The 25,448-nt window shown below is 38.7% G+C and overlaps 1 protein-coding gene across 2 annotated transcripts in view; it reads left to right on the top strand.

Annotated features, from left to right (window-relative positions):
• The window catches only part of LOC108415343 (carcinoembryonic antigen-related cell adhesion molecule 5-like), a 653,433-nt gene that overhangs the window by 239,988 nt on the left and 387,997 nt on the right, over nucleotides 1-25,448 (top strand). The window contains exons 9-13 of one of the 2 annotated variants that reach the window (XM_037547413.1): nucleotides 17,551-17,826; nucleotides 19,788-20,066; nucleotides 22,584-22,832; nucleotides 22,926-23,030; nucleotides 23,244-23,312. The exons of the other annotated variant lie outside the window; for it this stretch is intronic. Of the exons in view, the coding sequence (XP_037403310.1) occupies nucleotides 17,551-17,826; nucleotides 19,788-20,066; nucleotides 22,584-22,832; nucleotides 22,926-23,030; nucleotides 23,244-23,312 (978 nt within the window). The remainder of the gene's footprint in view (nucleotides 1-17,550; nucleotides 17,827-19,787; nucleotides 20,067-22,583; nucleotides 22,833-22,925; nucleotides 23,031-23,243; nucleotides 23,313-25,448) is intronic. 2 annotated transcript variants of the gene reach the window in all.

The raw sequence follows: 25,448 nt of genomic DNA, 5'->3' as shown, positions 1-25,448 counted from the left end.
AGGAGTAGCAATTTTAATATCGAATGCTCTGACTTTTGAACATATATCAGACACTATTGATGAGGATGGGAGATTTGCAATGGTTACATGTAAAATAGAGTTAGTAACACTTTTGAATGTATACGCCCCCCCAGGAAGTGATTGGAGTTTCTTTAAAAGGTTATTTGACTTGATGGCTAGTTCCCAGGGCACATTGATCTGTGGGGGGTATCTGAATATTCGTCTGAATCCAAATTTAGATTCTTCTGGAGTAAGTATTCAACGATATTCAACTTGCACGAAAATCAATACGATAATGAAAGAATTGGGAATAATAGACATCTGGAGGGAAACATATCCATCCAGTAGGGATTATACACACTACTCCTCTCCACACTCAACTTATTCAAGAATAGACTATTTCTTCCTTTTTGGCAAGGATAGATATAAGGTGAGAGATTGCGACATTGGTACAATAGACCTATCTGATCATGCCCCCATCTATTTGTCCGTAATCCTGGATAGAATACATAGATCGACAATATGGAAGCTGAATTCAACCATTCTGAATAACCCTCACAGTGTGCAGAAATTAAAAAACGACATTGAAGAATATCTTGTACAAAATAATAAAGGGGATGTTTCTCCATCCATCATATGGGATGCTATGAAGGCTGTCATGAGGGGGAAAGTAATAGAAATAACCTCTTTTAATAAAAAACTAAGGTCTCAGAAACTAGAACAGTTGCAGGCACAATTAAAAAGATTACAGTACAACTTATACAACATTTCAGACAAAACTGAAGCAAGAAATGAATAAATTAAAACATGAAATTAATGAGCTGTATACTTTGGAAACACAACAGAAACTTCTGTATTTGAAACAAAGATATTATGATGTGGGAGGGAGATCAGCAAAACTTCTAACCTACAGGCTTCGAAAAACAGCAAGCAGATAACACTATATACAGAATTAGAAACCCAAAAACTAAAGTGATGGAATCTAAACTTGAGAAAATACAGGAAAGCTTTAACACTTATTATAAAGACCTATACTCTCAACCACCTATGTCAAATGACCTACAGATTGATACGTTTCTATCCACGTTGAATTTACCAGTAGTAACAGATTCACAAAATGAAATACTTATTCGGCAGATAACAGTTGAGGAGCTAAATTTAGCCATTTCTAAATTAAAACCAGGAAAATCCCCAGGAACAGACGGCTATACATCCGAATGGTATAAATGTCTCAAAGAACAACTTACTCCAGTGTTGCTGTCAGCTATGAATTGGGTAATAGAAACAGGTGAAATTCCACCATCGTGGAGGGGAGCAATTATCTCAGTTATACCCAAAGAAGGAAAAGACAAATCAGAATGTGGGAACTACAGGCCAATTAGTGTCCTTAACTTGGATTACAGATTATTTACTTCGATCTTAGCTAGACGAATAGAGCAGTTATTACCTAATCTTATCCATTTGGACCAGACTGGATTCATAAAGCAAAGACAAACACAGGATAACATAAGGAGAGCTTTACAAATAATGAGATACATTAATCAAAATAAACTTGAAGCAATGTTGTTAAGTTTGGATGCGGAAAAAGCCTTTGACACCGTTAGATGGGCTTTTCTATATAAAGTTTTAAAAAAATTTGGTTTCCATCACATGTTTATCAAAACAATTCAAACAATATATGATAAACCCAGTGCAAAAATTAAAATAAACGGGGACCTTTCAAGCTCATTTGTGCTGGAAAGAGGAACTGGACAAGGGTGTCCGATGTCCCCATTGTTATTTTCTTTATTTATTGAACCTTTAAGCCATGCAATTAGACAAAAACAAGATATTAAGGGAATTGAGGTCTATGGTGTTGAACAAAAAATTGCACTATTTGCAGATGATGTTTTAATGTACCTAGGGCAACCCACTCACTCATTCATGGCACTGATGAATACACTGGAAGAATTTGGGTTTCTTTTGGGATATAAACTTAATATTCAAAAGACCCAGGAGATTACAATAAATTATAACCCACCAAAAACACTCACAGATGCATATCCATTTAATTGGCAGGCAAAAAATATAAAATACTTAGGAGTGGTTTTACCAAAAGATCTGTCTGAGCTATTTCAAGTAAATTATGGTCCCTTAAATGGTAAAATAAAAGCAGATTTGCAAAAATGGAATCTTATCCCAAGCCTCACACTAATTAAGAGAGTAGAGACAATTAAAATGAATGTATTACCACGATTACTTTTTTATTATTTATGTATTACCACGATCTTTTTCAGACCTTACCAATAGAAATATCTGATCAACAATTTGGGGAGTGGGACAAATGGCTTTCGCGATTTATATGGCAGGGAAGGAAACCTAGAATAAGATATACCACTTTACAACAGGAAAAGGAGAATGGAGGAATTGCCCTCCCTTGCCTTCGTGTTTATTTTTATGCCTCCCAAATAAGACCTTTAATATGTTGGTGCAATAAATATTATACAGCAAGATGGAAGGAAATTGATAATGCAATGGCAGCAAATTTTCCCTTGGAAGCAATGATAGCTGATAGAGCATTAATGAAACACCTTTTGGACATGGAGAATCCATGGATTAACCTAACTATGAAGATTTGGGAAAAGATAATTACATTGAGTGGGATACATGATTCTGTAAAATTGTTGAGATGGTGTGCCTATGATAGTGACTTCTCCCCTAACAAAGAAGATAATACTTTTAAAAGGTGGGCCAAGAGGGGTCTAACAACATATTTGACCTTTTTACCAAAGGGGGTATTTTAATCATTTGAATCTTTAAAAGAAATATACGGATTGGAACAGAAGGATCTTTATAGATATTTTCAAGTACGATCCTATTTTAATGAACTGTCTAGACATGTAAACCCACGAGACAGGAATTCTTAAATTTATTGGGGCCACTATTAAAATAGGCTCATGTCCTAAACTCATTTCGAGGCTTTCTAAAGAGATTAACATTCTCAAAGACAATAAAACATTATATATCAAAGAAAAATGGGAAAAAGAGGGGAATGTGTCACTATCTGAGGATGATTGGGGGGAAATATGTAAATATCAGTGGGCAACAACAAGTTCTCTACTATGGAAAGAATTTTGTTGGAAAAATATTCTTAGATTTTTTATTACCCCTGTGCAGAAACGGCATCAGGGCTAAGGGTCTAGCTGCTGGAGAAGGTGTGGCTCGGATGGCGCAAACCATTTCCATATTTTTTGGGAATGTACTGCTGTCTGGGTATTGGAGGGATATCCATCAGGCTGTGTGTAAGATATTCCAACTAAACATACCTTTTGACTTTACTTTCCTCTATTTGGGAAATCTTTCTTTGGATATGTGTCAAAGTGATAAAAAACTACTGAGTGCCTTGTTAGCCGCAAGTAAAAAGGCAATCACTCGAAAATGGTTGTCCTCTGAACTTCCCCAAATTCAAGAGTGGTACGATGTCGTTTATGAAATTTTTATTATGGAGAAACTCACCTATTCTCTAAGAATTCAAGCAGACAAATTTTATCGGATCTGGTCTAGATGGCTAGCATATATAAGACCCCAGCGACCAGACTTTTTGTAGAACTCATGACCTCCCGTCCTTCTCTCCTCTTTTTACTACAGAGTAAGCCTCCCCATCTTTATGTAAATAGTATTTACCTCAAAATAAATAAATAACAAAGAAATTGTTAAATAAATAATAATAAATTATTAAAAGGGGAACTAAGTTTAGGGACAAATCAGTGACTTTAATGTTACTTTGTGAAAAAAATGTGATCTCATGGAAGTCTAATTATTGATAAGATTTGTATTTGTTTTAGTTGTCTATTTATCTATTTTGTTTTGTGTGATCACTATTTAAGATATATGAATGTTTGAATGTCACTGTATTTCCTTTGTCTTGAACAGAATTTCCCAATAAAAAGTAATTTACAAAAAAAAAATATATATATCCGAGTATTTCAATACTACATGATCAAAGCATAAACTTTCAACAACGAGAGGTTTTTACATTTTATGTGTTCAAATGTTTGAGTAACACATTTTCTGTTATATCCATAAAAATTCACTGACAAACCAGTATATTCAGTACTCCTACCTTCCGTTGTTACCTGCAGACAGGTTCTTACACTCAGTGGCCATTTTATCAGAAACACTTACCATATAGGTGCACATTAAAGGAGCGTATAAATTGGACAGAGACTGATGGGCTACAGTCGGTCAGTGTAGACCTACAAAGTGAACCTTTATGTAGGTGTTACTGATAAAATGTCCAGTGAGTGGCCACTCAGTTTACACAGCAGGCGTAACTAATTACTAGTCTACTATGATCACTATTAACACAGTAGATGTGTTTGAAATATTTCTAAAGCATTTCATTTTTACTGCAAGCAGAATATAAACCAGCTGTGATGGTGTTTCAGAGCCGTGTCTACAGTGGAGACTCTGTCACTCAGAGCTGTGGATCAGGCAGAGTAAACCAAACACAGCTGATACGTTTCAGCTTCTTTGTGCAGAAAGACAGACGTCAGCCGTTAATTTACAGAATAATTCTGCTGTAAACTGTAGAGAACTGCTGCACATTTACAGCAGAAACACTGCAGTGATCTACTGTCCTCCTTAAAGCAGTAGACTGCAGTAAAGAGTGATGCAGTAATTAGCTGTGATTTGCTGATTATATTGTGAGAGTCTGCCTGTCTCTGAACGTTGTGGTGATAGAGGACAGAGCTTCCCATCATTCCTTGCAGTTTTTGTGACTGTGATTTTTGTCTTAACATGTAATTCTTACTGTAAATATACGTCTGAATGCAGTTTACATGTTTTGGTATTCTAGTCATGGTGGTGTTTTGTGTTTCAGTAACTGGACCAGCCTGTAAAGTTATAATACAGTATGGACGCCATAAATAAACAGAAGTTATTGTTATTTCACACTAAACCGTTTTATCATGAAGAGTCAGTGCAGCTCCTGCTTTGAACTCCCGGCCACTATAAAGATGTAGAACTCTGCTCTGCTGAGCTGCTGTGTTATTCTAGTGTAAAACAAGCTTTAGTCTGATAAATCATCAGAGCTCAGAGCTCAGAGCGGGGTGGGCTACTATGCTAGCTGACAACATGGATCAGAACAGATTTAGATGAGAACATGTTTGCAGAACAAATTAGTGAGTCATTATTTTATTATTTCTCTGTTCCACAGTTTCACTGAGTAACAATACAGGCTGATGCATTTTCATTCGTTTATCATGGTACTCTGTTGTATTTGTTGATGGAAATAACAGTTTGTGTCAAAATGAATTGAAAATATTAGGAATTTTAAGACGAGTTTATGTTTAATTTTGATTCACAAAATATTTGATAGTTGTGAGACAAACACTGCCTCTGCATGAGGACCCTGACCTGAAAAGGTTTGGCTTTAAAAGAATGCAGTTACTGTGGAGATAAAATGGGATTGGTTAAAAAACAACACAGTAAAAAGTGAATAATACACATTGTTTTATATTATATGTTATTATTAGTAATAAATATGATTAGTATTATTAGTTTCTTTCTTCTGTTCTCACAGCTTTACCCACAGCTACACTGACTGTAGAGCCCAGATGGAGTCCTGTGTTCACTGGAGAGTCAGTGACTCTGAAGTGTGAGATACAGTCTTACAGTAACTGGAGATATCAGTGGTATAAAGGCAGCAGTAGAACTGCAGTCAGTCAGTCTCAGACAAACACCTTCACCATCAGATCAGCAGCAGATCAGGATCAGGGTCAGTACTGGTGTAGAGGAGAGAGAGATTACAGACCCTCATCATCACAACCCAGCAATCCTGTTACTCTCAGAGTGAAAGGTGAGCTCTATATTATCATCACTGCAAAGTTTGAGTTTATTAACATCAGTTAATTTGGGTAAAATTAAATTATTGGTAACACAGAAAATATAATACGGTATATTAATGTTGTCTTTGGGAACATAAATACAGAAGCTCTGGAGGGTAACATGAATAAATAATTGAGTCTGAGTTCCACTTTATTTATTTTCTCTGCCTGTATAACAAACAAAAAAACAGCCAAACGTTTTTCTAAGATCATTTTCACCCTTAAAAACTAAAAACTCTATTAGCTAACACTTAGCATGCTATGCTATCTTTGGCCAGCAGGGGAGCCACATTTTTTTCCTCTTTCTCTTTTGAGATTTTTACATTACTAAACAAACAGCCCAATTATCCCAATGAATTAATATGAGAGTATATGATTAGAGAATTGGGATACAGAGGAGAAAAATAAATAAATAAATACAAAAAAAAAAAAATTACATAAAAAATAAATAAAATTATTTAAAAGGGGAGGGGGGGGTCAGTCATCTGGCATGGTCTGAAGAGAGTTGAAATAAGAAAGGAAGAGGTTCCACTGCGATTAAAACGCAGCAGTATTTACTCTCAGAGTGAATCTCATCCTATCAGGTCTAAGAAAGTGCGTGACATCGCAAAGCCACCTTGAAATTAAGGGGAGTTTTGGAGATTTCCACAACAACAAAATGCGGCGCCTCACTGATAAGGATGTAAAAGCCAAAATGTCCAATTGTCCGCTGGTGAGTACTTTAAACTGAATCAATTGTAATCTTGCACAAGGTACACTTTCCCGCACCTTGGCGATAGCGTTATCCCACCATTGGTCGGTTAGAGCAACGCCCAGCTCGTATTCCCGAGATCTTTTAATTTTATTCATGGAACAGGGGTCCAGATAAACAAGCTTCGAATAGATGTTGGATATACAACATTTTTGAAAGTGATCTAAAGACAGAAAGTTATCCAAGGGATATCCAACAGGTAGGTGGATGTAATCCAAAAAAAGAGAAGACACTGTGTCTAATTTGCAAGTATCTAAACAAGTGGGAAGGAGGCAGGTTGAATTCTGCTGATAACTGAGCAAAGCTACAAAAAATACCATCTTTATAAAGATCATGAAGGGATTTATTACCTCTGTTGTGCCAGAGAGGCTGTGTGTTGGAGAGCTGGCCGTATAAGCAGCTGAGAGGGACCGGGATCTTTGGTAGCTTTAGCGGCTTTTGGAGGCTTAGTGACCACCACCACCAAACAAGTCCACAAAGTTCACAAAGAAATGAAGCACAATGACAAACCAACCAAGACGAGTAAACGAGCCTCAAAACATTAAAATAAAAGTCCGCTCCACGGAGAGCTTCAAAAACACGTCTACACCATGCTGCTTCACACCGGAGGTTCCAGAAACCAGTCTGTGCTAAAAGTATAACAGCATAACAGTGAGATATTAACAGTTACAGTGGGGACGTTTATTCTGTGAGCTACAACTGAAAAATGATCATGCTTTATAGTGAACATAGAAAAGAAAGACAAAGAAAACATCATGAGAATTATTAGTTCTGAGGATTTCTTTCTCAGTGGTATAAACAGAATAAACAGAGTAGATGGACTGCAGTGTCTCAATCTGAGTCTCACACTGTAAACAGAGACACTCTCACCATCAGAGGAGATGCTGTTACAGCACAAGCTAAAGTACCCCTTTAGAACTGTTCAGCCCTCTTCAGGACCACCACAACAGTGTGATGATTTATCACAGGCCCACCCCATCAATAGGTCAGAGTGTTAAATTAAGCTGGATTTGTTCAGATAGTGAAATTTGAATTGTTCCAGTAAACTGTGTTGGGCAGGATTTCCAGAGTAGAGATATTAGAGTTAGTCCTAATATAAATCCTTATGTCAGTATGTCACAAACTTTTAATGGTAATCACTATTACATTTATTATACAATATAAATTTGCAGTATGTATATTTTGACCATACGTTCTTTCTGATATCTGACGTTTATATTTGATGAGATATATTATCAAAATGAAATAAAACAAAAATGTAGACACACAACACCAACATTCTCTCTCTCTTCTCCTCTGTTCCTCACAGCTTTACCCACAGCTACACTGACTGTAGAGCCCACATGGAGCCCTGTGTTCACTGGAGAGTCAGTGACTCTGAAGTGTGAGATACAGTCTCACAGTAACTGGAGATATCAGTGGTATAAAGGCAGCAGTAGAACTGCAGTCAGTCAGTCTCAGACAAACACCTTCACCATCAGATCAGCAGCAGATCAGGATCAGGGTCAGTACTGGTGTAGAGGAGAGAGAGCTAACAGACCCACATCATCACAACGCAGCAACACTGTTACTCTCACAGTGAAAGGTAAGCTCTATATTATCATCACTGCAAAGTTTGAGTTTATTAACATCAGTTAATTTGGGTAAAATTAAATTATTGGTAACACAGAAAATATAATACGGTATATTAATGTTGTCTTTGGGAAGATAAATACAGAAGCTCTGGAGGGTAACATGAATAAATAATTGAGTCTGATTTCCACTTTATTTATTTCCTCTGTATAACAAACAAAAAAACAGCCAAATGTTTTTCTAAGATCATTTTCACCCTTAAAAAACTAAAAACTCTATTAACTAACACTTAGCATGCTATGCTATCTTTGGCCAGCAGGGGAGCCACGTTTTTTTCCTCTTTCTCTTTTGAGATTTTTACATTACTAAACAAACAGCCCAATTATCCCAATGAATTAATATGAGAGTATATGATTAGAGAATTGGGATACAGAGGAGAAAAATAAATAAATAAATACAAAAAAAAAAAAAAATTACATAAAAAATAAATAAAATTATTTAAAAGGGGGGGGGGGGGGGGTCAGTCATCTGGCATGGTCTGAAGAGAGTTGAAATAAGAAAGGAAGAGGTTTCACTGCGAGTAAAACTCAGCAGTATTGCCTCTCAGAGTAAACCTCATCCTATCAGGTCTAAGAAAGTGCATGACATCCCAAAGCCACCTTGAAATTAAGGGGAGTTTTGGAGATTTCCATAACAACAAAATGCGGCGCCTCACTAATAAGGATGTAAAAGCCAAAATGTCCAATTGTCCGCTGGTGAGTACTTTAAACTGAATCAGTTGTAATCTTGCACAAGGTACACTTTCCCGCACCTTGGCGATAGCCTTATCCCACCATTGGTCGGTTAGGGCAACGCCCAGCTCGTATTCCCAAGATCTTTTAATTTTATTCATGGAACAGGCGTCCAGATGAACAAGCTTCGAATAGATGTTGGATATACAACATTTTTGAAAGGGCTCTAAAGACAGAAAGTCATCCAAGGGATATCCAACAGGTAGGTGGATGTAATCCAAAAAAAGAGAAGACACAGTGTCTAATCTGCAAGTATCTAAACAAGTGGGAAGGAGGCAGGTTGAATTCTGCTGATAACTGAGCAAAGCTACAAAAAATACCATCTTTATAAAGATCATGAAGGGATTTAATACCTCTGTTGTGCCAGAGAGGCTGTGTGTTGGAGAGCTGGCCGTATAAGCAGCTGAGAGGGACCGGGATCTTTGGTAGCTTTAGCGGCTTTTGGAGGCATAGTGACCACCACCAAACAAGTCCACAAAGTTCACAAAGAAATTAAGCACAATGACAAACCAACCAAGACGTGTAAACGAGCCTCAAAACATTAAAATAAAAGTCCGCTCCACAGAGAGCTCCAAAAACACGTCTACACCATGCTGCTTCACACCGGAGGTTCCAGAAACCAGTCTGTGCTAAAAGTATAACAGTGAGATATTAACAGTTACAGTGGGGACGTTTATTCTGTGAGCTACAACTGAAAAATGATCATGCTTTATAGTGAACATAGAAAAGAAAGACGAAGAAAACATCATCAGAATTATTTGTTCTGAGGATTTCTTTCTCTCCACAGAGAGACCAAAAGCTGTGGTGTCCATACAGCCTGATGATCAGGTGTTTATAGGAGAGACTGTCACTCTCAGATGTGTCACACAGGGAGAAGGTGTCTATAAGAATCACGTGTTCAGTGGAGAGTCAGTCACTCTGAAGTGTGAGATTAACACTCAGGATGGATGGACATATCAGTGGTATAAACAGAATAAACAGAGTAGATGGACTGCAGTGTCTCAGTCTGTGTGTCACACTGTAAACAGAGAAACTCTCACCATCAGAGGAGATGCTGTTACAGCACAAGCTAAAGTACCCCTTTAGAACTGTTCAGCCCTCTTCAGGACCACCACAACACCGTGATGATTTATCACAGGCCCAGCCCATCAATAGGTCAGAGTGTTAAATTAAGCTGGATTTGTTCAGATAGTGAAATTTGAATTGTTCCAGTAAACTGCGTTGGGCAGGATTTCCAGAGTAGAGCTATTAGAGTTAGTCCTAATATAAATCCTTATGTCAGTATGTCACAAACTTTTAATGGTAATCACTATAACATTTATTATACAATATAAATTTGCAGTATGTATATTTTGAACATACGTTATTTCTGATAGCTGACGTTTATATGTGATGAAATATATTATCAATATGAAATAAAAGAAAAATGTAGACACACAACACCAACATTCTCTCTCTCTTCTCCTCTGTCCTCTCAGCTTTACCCACAGCTACACTGACTGTAGAGCCCAGATGGAGTCCTGTGTTCACTGGAGAGTCAGTGACTCTGAAGTGTGAGATACAGTCTTACAGTAACTGGAGATATCAGTGGTATAAAGGCAGCAGTAGAACTGCAGTCAGTCAGTCTCAGACAAACACCTTCACCATCAGATCAGCAGCAGATCAGGATCAGGGTCAGTACTGGTGTAGAGGAGAGAGAGATAACAGACCCTCATCATCACAACCCAGCAACACTGTTACTCTCACAGTGAAAGGTAAGCTCTATATTAATACCATCACTGCAAAGTTTGAGTTTATTAAAATCAGTTAATTTGGGTAAAATTAAATTACTGGTAACACAGAAAATATAATACGGTATATTAATGTCGTCTTTGGGAACATAAATACAGAAGATCTGGAGGGTAATATGAATAAAAAAGGTTCAAATATTTATTTTCTCTGCTTGTATAACAAACCAAATGTTTTTCTAAGATCTTTTTCAAAAATCTGAAATATCAGAACGCTATGAAAGCGTTTTTTTTTCCTCCTTCTCTTTTGAGGACTAAGTGAAAGAAATCACTGTGAGCTACAACTGTGGCTACAATTAGCACTATAGAGCAGCTTTGATCAGCAGGGCGTGGCTGTTTTTCCCCTCACCTTTCAGAGACCTGGTGAAAACTATTTCCCTTGATTCCTGATGGGTAAGGGAAAAAACAGCTGCTGCTGCTGGTTAAACGTGTTAGCCAGTTCTTTATCATACCTTACCTGTCTAGTGCACCTCAGAAGTAGAAAAAACTGTGGATGAAACTTCAGCAACTCTCTTTTTTGTCGTCTTCCCCTTCAGGACTGTCTGTATTTTTATATGTAAGGTGTGTTTAGTGGCTTCTGTCAGAGGTTTGGACATTTTTCTGTTCTTAAAGCTTTTTGTGTGTTACTTTAGCATGGGGTTTCAGTCTTTAACTGAACTCTGGGAAAAGTGGATTTGTGACAACAAACTGATTTGTTTGGTAGATAAATTGAGTGTTTAGGGTGGGAGTTTAGTCTGAACTGTGTGCTTCATCTCCAACTGCAGAAACACCAAAACCCAAACTCACATCAAGCCATAAAGGAGCTGAAAAATGTTTATACTTTATACAACCCCAATTCCAATGAAGTTGGGACATTGTGTAAAACATAAATAAAAACAGAATACGATGATTTGCAAATCCTTTTCAATATATATTCAATTAAATACACTACAAAGACAAGATATTTAATGTTCAAATGGATAAGCTTTATTGTTTTTTGCAAATATTCACACATTTTGTATTTAATGCCTGCAACACGTTCCAAAGAAGTTGGGACAGGGGCAACAAAAGACTGAGAAAGTTGAGGAATGCTCAAAAAACACCTGTTTGGAACATTCCACAGGTGAACAGGTTAATTTGCTTAAAAGGGAGCATCCCTGAAAGGCTCAGTCATTCACAAGCAAGGACGGGGCGAGGTTCACCACTTTGTGAACAACTGCGTGAGCAAATAGTCCAACAATTTAAGAACAACGTTTCTCAACATGCAATTGCAAGGAATTTAGGGATTTTATCATCTACAGTCCATAATATCTGGAGAAATAATCTGGAGAAATCTCTGCAAGTAAGCGGCAAGGCAGAACACCAACATTGAATGCCCGTGACCTTTGATCCCTCAGACAGCACTGCATTAAAAACCAACGTCATTCTGTAATGGATATTCCCACATGGGCTCAGGAACACTTCAGAAAACCACTGTCAGTGAACACAGTTCGTCGCTCCATCTACAAGTGCAAGATAAAACTCTGCCATGCAAAGCGAAAGCCAAATATCAACAACACCCAGAAACGCCGCCGGCTTCTCTGGGCCTGAGCTCATCTGAGATGGACTGACGCAAAGTGGAAAAGTGTCCTGTGGTCTGACGAGTCCACATTTCAAACTGTTTCAAGCGGTGTGGCTGGTCTTGTCTCCGTGTTAGCTACTGTAAGCTGTATTTATACATGGTGTCAGAAGCGGGCAGTTTAGTGAATGCCACGTATATTTACCGCTTCATGTGTACAGTGAGTGGAGTCGAGCTGTGGCTCGAAGGGGAATTAAGGAGACTAAGGGAAGTGCGCGCGAAACTCGGGGAGAGCAGTGCAGCTTCACACAGGCAGCCAGTGTGTTCTCCTCCACTGATTTGGCTCCTAACACACAGAACTGAACAAAGGGCAGTTGCAGCAGTACAGATAACACACCCAGAGCCCTTCGACTTCTCCAACACAGCTGAGTGGCCAAGATGGATTAGGCGGTTTGAGCGCTTTCGTCTAGCATCAGGACTGAGCACAAAACCAGAGGACTATCAGGTCAACTCCTTACTTTACGCTATGGGAGATGAAGCAGACGATATCCTAGCAGTGCTGCCACTGAGTGAGTCAGACAAAAAAAAAATATGACACAGTTGTACAAGCATTTGAGCAGCACTGTGTAGGTAGACATAATGTCATACTCGAGAGAGCCCAGTTCAATCGTAGATGCCAAGAAAAGGTGAAAGTGCAGAGGCATTTATCACAGCAGTACATAAGCTCACAGAGTACTGTAACTTTGGCTCACTGAAAGAAGAGCTAATCAGGGATAGAATTGTTGTGGGAATCAGAGACCACAGATTGTCGGAGCTTCTGCAGCTAGATCCTGATTTAACTCTGAGCAAAGTAATACAAAAAGTCAGCCAAAATAAAACTGTGAAAAAACAACAAGCTGTATTGCATGGCCCTAATAATAGAGAATCAGCCAAGGGCATTAATGTAGATGCTATACGAGGAAAAGTGGGAAACAAAAAGATGTTTCAAAACATAAAGTACCCCTTTAAAATTGTTCGGCCTCTTCAGGACCACCTGAAAATGTTGATTTGCCTTTATATATAAATGGTTTACATTTCATTAAACTACCCTTTCATAACTCTTTTTCATCTCTAAAAAGATGCGAGCACACGCATAATTAATTTGCGTACCTACACAGTTATTAATGAGAGCGCAGTGAGGCTGCTGATACAGGATCAGTCCTGCTACAGAACTCTTAATCAAAACACTAACTGCCTCCCTAAAGTGTTGATCTTCAGTCAGACACTAAATATATATTCACTACTATTGTGAGATGCTGCAGTGGATTATTTTAATAAGCTGTTTAAACACAGATCACTGCTTATTTCTTCCAAAAGACACAGAAAAGGTCAGAACTCAACAGTGAAAGTACCAGCAGCTCCCACTTTGAGTCAGTCTCTTCATCACTTACAGCAGCTGCTTCTGTGCAAGTGAGTTTATCGCCACAGCCTCTGTTTGTCTTTACAGCAGCAACGACCACCACAACACCACGATGACTGATCACAATCCAACAGGACAGAATGTTAAATTAATCTGCATTTGCTCAGATTGTCAAATTTGAGTTCCTGTGAGTGCCGTCACCGAATTATCGCCAATCAAATCGTTATAGCCTCCAACAAGCTCTGCCTCATGTCCTCAGCCCTCCCTCAGCCAGCCATCACTGCTTAGTAACCGTTGCTAACTGCCTTTGCTTCAGGCCATTATCAGTGTTTGAATCTGTAGCTCCAGCTATGGTTAAAGACCTGGAGTTCAGAGTAAATGTAAGATCCCGTCCCCATTAGAAGAGAGTATGTCGATCTCTACACATCCAAAGATAAAATACCAAATTTTCATAACGTCGTCATTGTCAGTTCTTTGTGAATTTGGTAGTTAAGTTGGTCTTTACTTAGCTACAAAAGCTAAAGAACCAAAATGCCAAAGCAAACATCTAACTTACCCTAAACTGCTTATACAGCTAAGTTATACTTTGATGACTTAAAGTCACAATCATGTGGTGTTCACTGGGCAGAAGCTGTGCCTGTGGTGAGCGGCTTTATAGTGAAGGTGCTGTTGGTCAGTGAAGTGTTGGCTGTGTTTGTGTGCATCCTGTCTTCTGTTTGGTTGCTGTTGTTTACCACTGTAAGGTAGAAGTGGTGGATTAGGGAGGTGATGTCTGCACTACTATTAGCAATAGACTAAGGCCTGATGTGACTCAGCAGGACGCAGCGCATTTGGAAACTGTATCTACCAAGTTGACCTACATAAGGGTTCTTTAGTTAAGAAAACGGTACTGTGCAGAACCATGAACACTCCAAGAACCCTTTTTGAAAAGGGTTCTATATAGTAGCAAAAGGGGTTCTTTAGCTTGTAACAATAGGAGAATTTTTTGGGGCTATATAGAACCCTTTTTAAAAGGTTCTGTACACTGTTAGAAATAAAGGCACCATGCAGGTTCATGATTCGTTCATCAAGGAACAAATAATGTAAGTGTATCCTCAAAGGTGCAACAGCGGCTTGAAGGTTCAACTGTGTACCTTAAATAAGTTTTTCCTAGTGGAAAAGAAGATATTTGTACCTTTTTATAAACCGATGTTTTAAAACAGAACACTGAAATAAAAAGCCTGCAGGCGAGGCGGGGAGTGTGGAGTCAGTACAACTTAGAAAATATAATTTCAGTGGATTATGGTTCAGTTATGTTCCCTGACTAAGCTACTGAGATGTACCCCTGAGGGTCCCACCACAGTGAGAAAAAGGGTCCTGCCCCAGTGACAGTGTCGTACCACTGAGAGTGTATAGAACTATTTATTTCTGCCTGCATCTCTAGTGTGACTGTAACCTGTTCATCAGTTCTTATTTTTAGAAGTTCTGAAAAGGGCACACATTTCTTAGCTGAGCCAGACAATGCCTCTTTTAAATGCAGGGTGGCAATCAGAACGTCATCCCAGCATCCCCTGATGAACTGTTTCAATAACTGCTTGTCAGCATTTTCACCTGCAAGACCTTCACGCTCTACAACATCTTGCAAAAGGGAATGAAGTCTGTGGAGATAGTCAGAGGCCTTCTCTCCCTGGTTTTGATGCGTCTCCAAAAACTGAATATACAACTCCTCCCCTCCTGTAACACTCCCATAGACATTCTCCAACTCTTTAGGAGCTGCATTTTCACCAATGCACAATGCTACACTCAGTGCAGGGGAGAGCAGACTGTCAAGTATTATTTGGCGTTGTGGCTTTCAGAAAGGCTGGCATCACTCAGGACTTGTCTAGAATGTAAACGCCATATGTTAAAGGCTACCTCATTAGGGGGTTTGGGCAAGGTGCCAGAGAATACCCTTAATTTCCAAGGAGTACGAGTTTGCACTTCTGGTCCATGTTTGACAACATGCTCTACTATCACACGCTGAACATCTGTAGGAACAGGGAATGCTGTGGTGGTGCTTGTGGTGTGCACTTGGGCAATACTTGAATCCATCTCGGTAGTGTCCACAGCCCCAAAGGTTACTGAAGTAGGGGATTCTGAACTTTTACAGGCCGGAGTAGAGGTAACTGGGTTTTGTTGACTGCTCTCTCTAAGCTGACTAAGCAGGTGGGGGTTCTTCTGAAATAGTAGTTGGGCTATACTCATCTAGCTGAACTACCTGCCAACAGGGACCCTTCCCATAGTGAGTCTGCTCTTTATCCAAAAGAAGTGGAGTAATACTCTCCTCAAACTGGCATAAAACACTGTCTGCCAGTGTCCCATCAAGACGCTGTATGTTTATTACACTGTCAAGAGTATCAAATGCTCTTTGTACCTCGGCTAAGGTAACTTCCTGACCTACTCTTTTCAAGATGACCGTGCACTCAGGGTCAAAATCATATTTTGCACACAAATCCATGGCTGTGCAACATGTGCCCTGTAAGACCCTTATACTTTCACAGAACGTTCTGCCAAATTTATCTTTTTATTCTAGCAGTTTAAAATACACTCCTGGCCCTGTGGGGGCGCTATTTTTTTCCTCCTATGTAACCCAGTAAAGAAACAAGTAGAGATTTTAAAGAAGGAAATTTAATTTACTGGTTCTGATAGCTGTATACCATCATATGTTCAGAAATATATATTCTCTTGAACAGGAATGTACTTGTCTGCTTCTACGACAAAGGAATTCTCTATACACCTCATTTCAGTAAAAGACAACAAAATAAATAAATAAATAAAGTAAGAGAACACGCTCATAGTGATTTGTGATACACTATAATTGTCCTCTGAAACAGATGCATTAGTGAACTTCAAATCACTTCCCTGAAATAATCCAGAAAGAAATTTCAACCGCAATGTTTTCATTTCCTTATTGTGTGTGTGTGTGTGTGTGTGTGTGTGTGTGTGTGTGTGGGGAATGTGCCCATTTAGTCCGAGTAAAAAGAAAATCTCCAAAAATTTAGAGCGGAAAAAGTTCTTTAGCTTTGGGTACCCAAACAAAAAAATGTGCAAATCTCTGGCCCCACCTGCAGTCCAGCTAAAATAACCAAACCCAGCTTCTCTCACTCGGGCATGAGCAGTGCTGAAGTCCAGCGCCTGAAATGGGCCTTCAGTTCCTCCAGCACCCCTTTCTCAGAGCAGGCCACAGCCTATCGCAACAGAGAAGTCCAGCACACACTCGAAGCAAATGGAGGGCTTCAGTGCAGCTAGTAGCTATGTGGCTACTAGTAGATGCAGCTGCTTCTGAGCTGAGCGACCAGCTTCTACCACGCTGAGTCGGATTCTGAGCTACTCAATGTCTTATAATGAGCCCATGCTGTCGGGAAATGGGCACCAGTTAGTTATGGCAACCAACGCTTAACAAAAATACGCCAGAAACTGCGTTCTCAAAGAGAGAGGCTCTTACTTTTAACACATTGACTTCCCCACTAAACTGGAGGGCGAATGCATTTACAGGTTACACGACCACTTTGTGCATTGCTAAAACGCAGCATGTGTGGTTCTGAAGAGCGACAGTACATGCAGAGTTGAAGACGAGTCGATGAAACAGGTCAACAAGCCTCAGAGGTGCATCTGAATATTTTAAACTTCATATTGAATCTTCCTCCTGAACGACTGACCACCTGCCAAACACCCTGGTATCTGGTATTACTTTAGCATGGGGTTTCAATCTTTAACTGAACTCTGGCAAAAGTGGATTTGTGACAACAAACTGATTTGTTTGGTAGATAAATTGAGTGTTTAGGGTGGGAGTTTAGTCTGAAATGTGTGCTTCATCTCCAACTGCAGAAAAACCTAAACCTGAACTCACATCAAGCCATAAAGGAGCTGCACTGATAGGAAATCCAGTGGTTCTGTACTGTGAGCTGGATCAGTCTGCTGGATGGAGGTTTTACTGGTCCAAACACACACAGAGCCCTGAGAATGAGACCAAGACTGAAACACACTCCTACACCATCAGCTCAGTCAGTGTCTCTGATGGAGGACAGTACTGGTGCAGAGCTGGGAGAGGAACCCCAGTCTACTACACTCACTACAGTGATGCTCTCTGGATAAACGTCACTGGTGAGTAGAAAACTTTCTGCTACTGATCTGGTGCTAAACATGGACTATAACCTGGATGCAGACAGCAGAGGTTTAATATACAGAGCTTCATGATCAGTTCACCTTAACATTTAAAAGTTTTATTAAGGCTGTGTGGGAACTTCAGATCAAGCCTGCTGTGTGAACAGGAATGTATAAAGTGTCACATGGCTAGTTTTGGTTTGACTGACTCGCTGCCTAAAAGGAGAATTATACTATATATTTTTATATTATTCTGATTCTGGCGTAATTTAGTCATTCAGATGTGAACAGAGTCAGAATGTTTTGATGTGGAATGATGCATTAGAGAAAAACTTAATCACTTATTATGTCTTTACAGTGGTGGTGACGGGAACCAGCGGTCAGAGTTACAACAGTTTAATGTTCTGTCCTAAACCACCAGTGAAGCTACACATGTTTTAATGTAATATTGACAGTGATATAGTGGTAAATATGAAATATGAACAGCCTGCGTGTACAATCACAATCAAAATGATTATTATTATTCAGCCCCTTTACAAATTAGGTTTATTAGAAAAAAATACGTTTCAGCTGTTTGCAAAAAACCAAACAAGAATAATTTAAATAACTAGATAATTAGATAAGTTAGATAATTGGAAAAAAAATTGCTCAGAAAGATAAACCGTATCTTTTTATTTTGGCTCATCTCTGAAACTCTGTTACCCGTGTGTTGTGAGGTTTACACCTGCCTTTCCCTCTTTATTTAATACTGTCCCAAAGTTTTATGCACCTAAAGCAACCTATTTAAAACATTACATTCATTTGGGCAGTAGCTGTGTTTTTGCTTATAAAACAGCGACATTAGAATAAATACAAATAAACATTAATTCATTACAAGAAATCTTTGTTTTAAAAAAAGTATTTGGTGCATTATACACAACGGTTTGCCTTACGTCCTCCAGCCAGCGCGTAGGTTTGTTTGGAGAAGTTTGGAAATGGTTAAATAAAAACACAATCAGACATAAAATTACTTCTTATTGTATTAACATTATTGGTTCTTGTTATGAGGCTTTTCTGAGTAAATAAATGCTTACTGCCCAATTAAATAGCATTTCAAATATATTTTATAATTCAGGGGCCTAAGGTTTGCATAATTCTGTACATCAGTAAAGAGAGAGAGAGAGAGAGAGAGAGAGAGAGAGAGATACAGTCAAATGCAAATTATGCTTTGATGATGAAAGTTAACAATAAGTTAACATCCTCTACAGAGAACAAAGTTCTGCACATTTAAAGCACAAAAAACGTGGCTTGTGCCAAAGAAAAAAGGCAAATTTAATATTTTGTTTTTTAATTTTATTTCCTCTAACAGTTTAAATTCAGCAGATAAATAGAATCGGTGCACTAAGATTTCCGGACATATGCCATATTTATGTGTTCTCTGTAGAGGATGTGTTCACTTATTTTCACTTAGAAAATCAACCAAACAAAGTATCATAACTGAGGTTATTAATGTCATTATGCTCCACCCACTGGAGTCACTGTGCATTATGTGTGAGGCTGAAACACTGCAGGAATGAAATGATCAGACTGTGCTGTAGGGATGAGAAGATCCATATAAAGAACTGAACTGAAAGACTGAAAATTTGTTAGCCTGTTAGTTTGTTGTGTCTCTCTAGCCCTTTAAGTTCCATTAGGACTCATTTACATGGAAACTGTGAGGTTAATCTGCTGTTTAATGGACTCATAAGGCTGAATGAATCATTTACCGTGTGTTAAACATGTTAGTTAGATGAATGAACCAATAGAAATTGTCCAAAATTACCTTGTAATAAAGTTATGACTTGTTACATTAAAGTACACAGAAATATGAGATTTGGTTACTGCAGAGACATTTGATGCATTTGTGCTAGTAATTTATTTATTTATGTATTTTTGGCAGTTTGTTTTGTGTATATATTGATGCTAAAGTCTGTATTTTACAGGTACGACCCGTTCAGACTCTCTGACAGTCAGTCCCACTAGAGCTCAACATTTTAGTGCTGACTCTCTCTCACTGAGCTGTGAGAGACAGAGTAACTCTACTGGATGGAGAGTGAGACGATACACACACAGTGAGAAGGTGTCAGATTGTTCATCAGGCTGGGGATCAGTTACAGGATCTACATGCAACATCAGCTCCCTCAGCACATCCCACACTGGAGTGTACTGGTGTGAGTCTGAATCTGGAGAGAGCAGCAATCCTGTCAACATCACAGTGACCAGTGAGTCTGTATTATTTCATCAACATCACTTTTGTACAAACCTCAATGTTTGTGTCACATGTGGTCATATTGTCAAAATAAACCGAGAGTTAATGGAGTATTATAAATATTCTATAGGCTTAAAAGTCAAATAGTAAATAAAGATTTTCAATATGCAAACAAGCATTTCTTCAACATTATTCATGTTTTATAAGAACCATGAGAGATCTGAACTCTGTGCTCCACTAGAGGGCAGTGAAGAGCCAGCATCTTTTGTTTTGGTCAGAGTTTGTTATCTTTTTAGTCCAATGAAGGAAGCAGAGAAAGACCACTAAAGCTGGTTAAAGACTACAGCACACTCCACCAGAAGCTCGGCACTGCCTGGGGAGCAGGTGTAGCAAAGCACAGCTCATATAAATGTGTTAGAGTAAAACTTTCAACATCGTTCAGGTTTGGAATCAGTTAAATAAAGTTTCACACACTTGCTGTTTTCCAGCTAAAAGGTTCAAGAAATCAACACATTTGTCTGTTTATCTTAAAGACTTTACAGCCACATCTTTCCCACTGTAAAGTTCAAGCCACTTACTGTGGATTGGTGGTCTGGGTTTAATATGGTACAGTAATAGAAAGATGCCGAGTGGTGTCACTGTCTGTGGTTACTGTCTCCTGGTGTGTCCAGCATACGGCAGCCTTGGGGGGATTACACTGGACACATTTTTTTCAGATTGGGGTAAAACCATTGTGCACGCTGTTTTGATGCTCTGCCGTCTGTGTTAAGTCTGGCTGTCTTTTGTACAGAGCAGTCCAGGTGCTAAACTCAAAGCAGCCAGCTAGTCTATGTCACAGGTGTGTTTTCTGTGCTGACCAGTCAGATCAAAAGGAAGGCGGGCCTTCAGTAATGACTGTAGTCACTGAGTACCCAGAACTGTATGATCAAACTTAGTGTGACCATAAATAGACAGATAACAGTGTAGTTTAGTTTATTTCTGGTAGCACCACACTTGCTAGTTAATGAAAATCACAGAACTTTCTGCCTCTACATATCGAAACAATATTTAGCACAACTTACTGACAGTTATGACGCTGCTGTCACTTAGTAACAGGCAGACGCACCCAGAACACCAAATCTGATTGAAGTGCCCGACCCCAGACTATACACAATGTTTTATCAGCTGCCATTATAATCGGCCCTTTAATCAGCCTGTGGGATTTCGCTTCACTGATTTTCTGGATTTTCTTTCTCCTCCTGCCAACGTGCTGCTAGTGTAGAAAGTTCTACCACCCAGGATCAACAAATGATTGAGTATCCACTGTTTCCCAATTCAGGAAGTGTTTAATATGGATACGCACACTAGGAGACTAAATAGAGGACTAAAATGATCAAAGAACTGTCAGAACTTTTTCCAAAACCACAGGCGTTGATCTCACACGTCAGGACATTCATGCATTCCCAGGCTGAGCGAGGGCTCAGTCTCTCATCTTGGATGCGTCTCTCCCAGCTGATGTTATTTTCTTCTGACTTCCCTCTGGCAAGAACTTTCAAAGCAGCACCGTGTGCATCACCCGTCAGCTAACACTGATTGGCCCTGTACTCCCTATTTATATTTATATTGAATATATTGCATCTTGCACCTTTTCCCACAGCACAGGGACATTTTGTATCACGGTTTATCTAGAAAATTCTATAAGATGTATCTCATAAATATAACTGTTCTGGGAAAGTGTGTATATATTGCAGCTTTACACTGTAGTGTTCAATAATTTACTGTTTGTATTTCCCCTCTTTTCATCTCTTACATTGACCTCCTGTATTTCTCTACATAGTACTACACTTAACTACACAGTGTAATGTCAGTGCAACTACTGCCCTCTATCTCATTCTTCTCTGACAGTCATCTGGATGTTTGGTGACACTTTTTTATTTATTGTTACTTGTTGTCTGGTGTATTTGTCTAGTATGTGCACTACCCTTCTTGTGTGTGTCTCCTTCCCCTGTTGCCCCCTGTGCACTTCTATTTACACTTATACTTCAATACGTAGAAGCATGCTGCTCTAGTGAATGATTTTAATTGGATTTTTGAATGCCCTCTATTCTAAATACATATGAATATAAACCAAACTTGAATATTGAATGAGGCCATTGATGAGTTGGACATTGTTTTCACACAAATGAAATACATTACATCAGCCTAAGTACTTATACATATTAAATATATTGATGTAATGTATTATAATAATGTGGATGTTCACATTTGAATCAAGTAAATTTAAAGCAACCTTTAAGCAACTTTTTTCAGTTTAAAGGCCATCCAGATGGAAGTAAAATGACAGAGTAGTACCAGTAAAAGAGGAAGTTACTCCAGGACTAAACTCCTGAAAACCTTTTTCTACTGAACATTTTACTGTGAAAATACATAAAGAATTTGTATCAATCCCACATTTACATATTTAGATCTGTCAGTACAGAGATCTCTGAGTTATAGTTCCTGTATTCTCTACAAATTCTTTCTTCAGTGTTGTTCTTACTCTGTCCTGCAGATGGTGCTGTGATTCTGGACAGTCCTGTTCATCCTGTGACTGAGGGAGATCCTCTGACTCTGCACTGTTTATATCGTGACCCAAAGCCCTCAAACCTCACAGCTGAGATCTATAAAGGTGATTCACTCCTCCAGACTCAGACTACAGGAGAGATGAACATCCATACTGTCTCAAAGTCAGATGAAGGTCTCTACCACTGTAAACACCCAGAGAAAGGAGAGTCTCCACAGAGCTGGATCTCAGTCAGAGGTGAGAAAACCATTTCAGATTATTTGATTCTTTCTGCAGCGCTACAGTAAACAAACTCTTTAAATACAAACTTGTGTGTTTTTCTGTCTTTAGGTTCTGATTCTAAAACTGTAATATTAGCAGTGTCAGTGGTACTGAGTTTAGTCCTGATCCTCATCATCATACTGGGTCTGTTTTGGTGCTACAAGAAGAAGAAAGGTTTGAAAACTACTTTGTATGTTCACTTTGTGTAAACTAATAATTTCTGTGCATTGCAGTAGCTGCTGATGATATTAAGAGGAAAGTGAAGTAACTTGTGCATCTTTAATGTTCATGTTTCAAAACCTGCCGAAAGTGAAAAGCATGCAGATGTTTTTAAATTTTATCACTGAACCACTAAAGCTGAAGATGTAGAATCTCTGTCTTCTACAGGAGATCAGCAGAACACCAATCAGACACCAGACCAGAGTCAGAGTCCAGGATCCACACAGCTGCAGACGGGTCAGTTTTAGTTTTTATTACATAAACCTTTTTTTCTGCATGTAGCAAATTAAATGTAGTAGTTTTAAAATATTGCTCCATCATAAAAACAGCTTTGACTCAATCCCTCACTTTTCCAAGCATTCATCTAAAAACCTCACTTGAGCAAATACAGTGATGGACCACCCCTACAGGAATTCACCCAAGGAGAAATTCCTCTTTGACATCAAACTTGATGAACTATGAATAGGATAAGGGGGGGATTTAGATTTTATTCCAGTGAACTGTACCTTTAATGGGCAGTCCTCACATTTATAACAGTGTTGATATGGTGAACGTGGATAACATTCATTTTATTTTCTATGCTTAAAAGTGAACTCTGACCATGTAAAACACAGCAGCGCCTCTAAACAGTGACTCTGACTGTTCTAGATGATTCTGCTGCCGGCTCCGGAGATCTAACTTATGCTCAAGTTAAAACCAAGAAAAAGAAATCCAGAGGAAAAGGTAATAACTGTGGAGCCCCGCTGGTGACATCCTGTATAAAAATAATGCATGGCCATGTCTTAGTAAGGCGTAGGAACTAGATAATTAAGTCAAGGCCATGACTTAGTAAAGCATGGGAACAAGACCCTAATGCGTGGCCACAACTTGGTATGACATCATATCGTTCCCCTGACTAAATCATCTCATTCCCACACCTTACTAAGTCATGGCCATGCATTAGGATGTCCTTCCCACACGTTAATAAGGTGTGGCCATGCATTATTTTTATTTATACAGGATCATCAGCAGGGCGGCGTAAATAACTGCATTTCTGCTTTAATAAAATCTGTTTTCTACTTAAATTGGCTTCAGTGTCTAAACTGGTTTCTATACTAATTAATGCAGCGACACCATCAACTGAGGTGACGTATTCCCAGATTGCAATGAAAAGTCTTAAACAGGACAGCAAAGGTAAGAATTACCTACCACACATTACATCAAACAAGCCCTGGCTGATAAACTACATTTGTGGTCATTATATACATTTTATTTGCCACAATATCACTGTAAGGACTGTAGTTAGTGACTCGTTGGTGACTAGTCTATGACTGAATGGTTAAGTAGAGCTGAGAATGTCAACATTTATTGTTTTTGTCATAAATTAGGTAAAAATGTCAGTTTGCTTTCCTGAGCATGTCGTGGATATCGTCAGCACTTCTAGAAGACTGACCTGCGTGTTTCATTACAAAGTTTCCTGTTTAATAGGATTGGTGCTACACAGTATATTAAATAATCATTTGTATACTTTAATGATATTTTTCATGTGTGTCACTACTGGCTCTTTTTGCCTGTTCCAACATTTAAAATGTCAGAAAAATATAAATTCTTATATATTGTGTATGATGAAAATTTCTTCAAGTATCGTGATCTTATATTTTCTCTGTATCGTCCACCTCTATGGTTACACTAGACTGTGGCAGTTCAGTACTGCAGGATGTGGTTGTTTAAGTGCTGCAGTCTGACCTTTAGTTTCTTTACTTTCTACAACATGTTCTCACCAACTTCACCTGGCAACTAGTGTGTAGCACCATAATTACACAAGTGGCTACTTACAGGAGTGGAGGAGGTGGAGAAGCAGAATTTTCCGGAAGGAAAGAGCTTGACCCTTAGCTAGACAGGCTAGAGTTAGCTAAGGTAAACAACTTTGTAATGCAAACTCTATTTTGAGTGATTTAGCATAATAACTGCTCTGTTTAAGTTTCAGATAAAAAAAAAACAGCAAAACACTTTTGTTTGGTTATTGCAGCAAGAGGCAGAATACAGTACAGTTATATTAGACGTCATGTGCAACAAATAGAGCAGTTTGCTAAATTAAAGTCAGTTTGCATGCAGCAAATTAAACTGTGGTTTTAAAATATTTAGAATTTTATTGCTGCAGCATTAAAACAGCTTTGACTCAGTCCCTCACCTCTCCAGCGGTCATCTAAAAAACCCACTTCAGCAAATACAGTGATGGAATGGCCCTTCAGGAGTTCCCCAAAGGAGACAAATACCAGAACAAGAGCACACAGTATAACACAGTACAGACACAGGAGGCCAGATTAAAGACTGTATTTTGAGGAGTTTGTTTAAGGATTGTGAAAGCTGACTGAGACTGAAGAAAAAAAGTAG

This window comes from Pygocentrus nattereri, chromosome 2 (genome assembly GCF_015220715.1).
Source record: "Pygocentrus nattereri isolate fPygNat1 chromosome 2, fPygNat1.pri, whole genome shotgun sequence".
Taxonomy (NCBI): Eukaryota; Metazoa; Chordata; class Actinopteri; order Characiformes; family Serrasalmidae; genus Pygocentrus; species Pygocentrus nattereri.
This window is presented reverse-complemented; position numbering and strand designations above follow the sequence as displayed.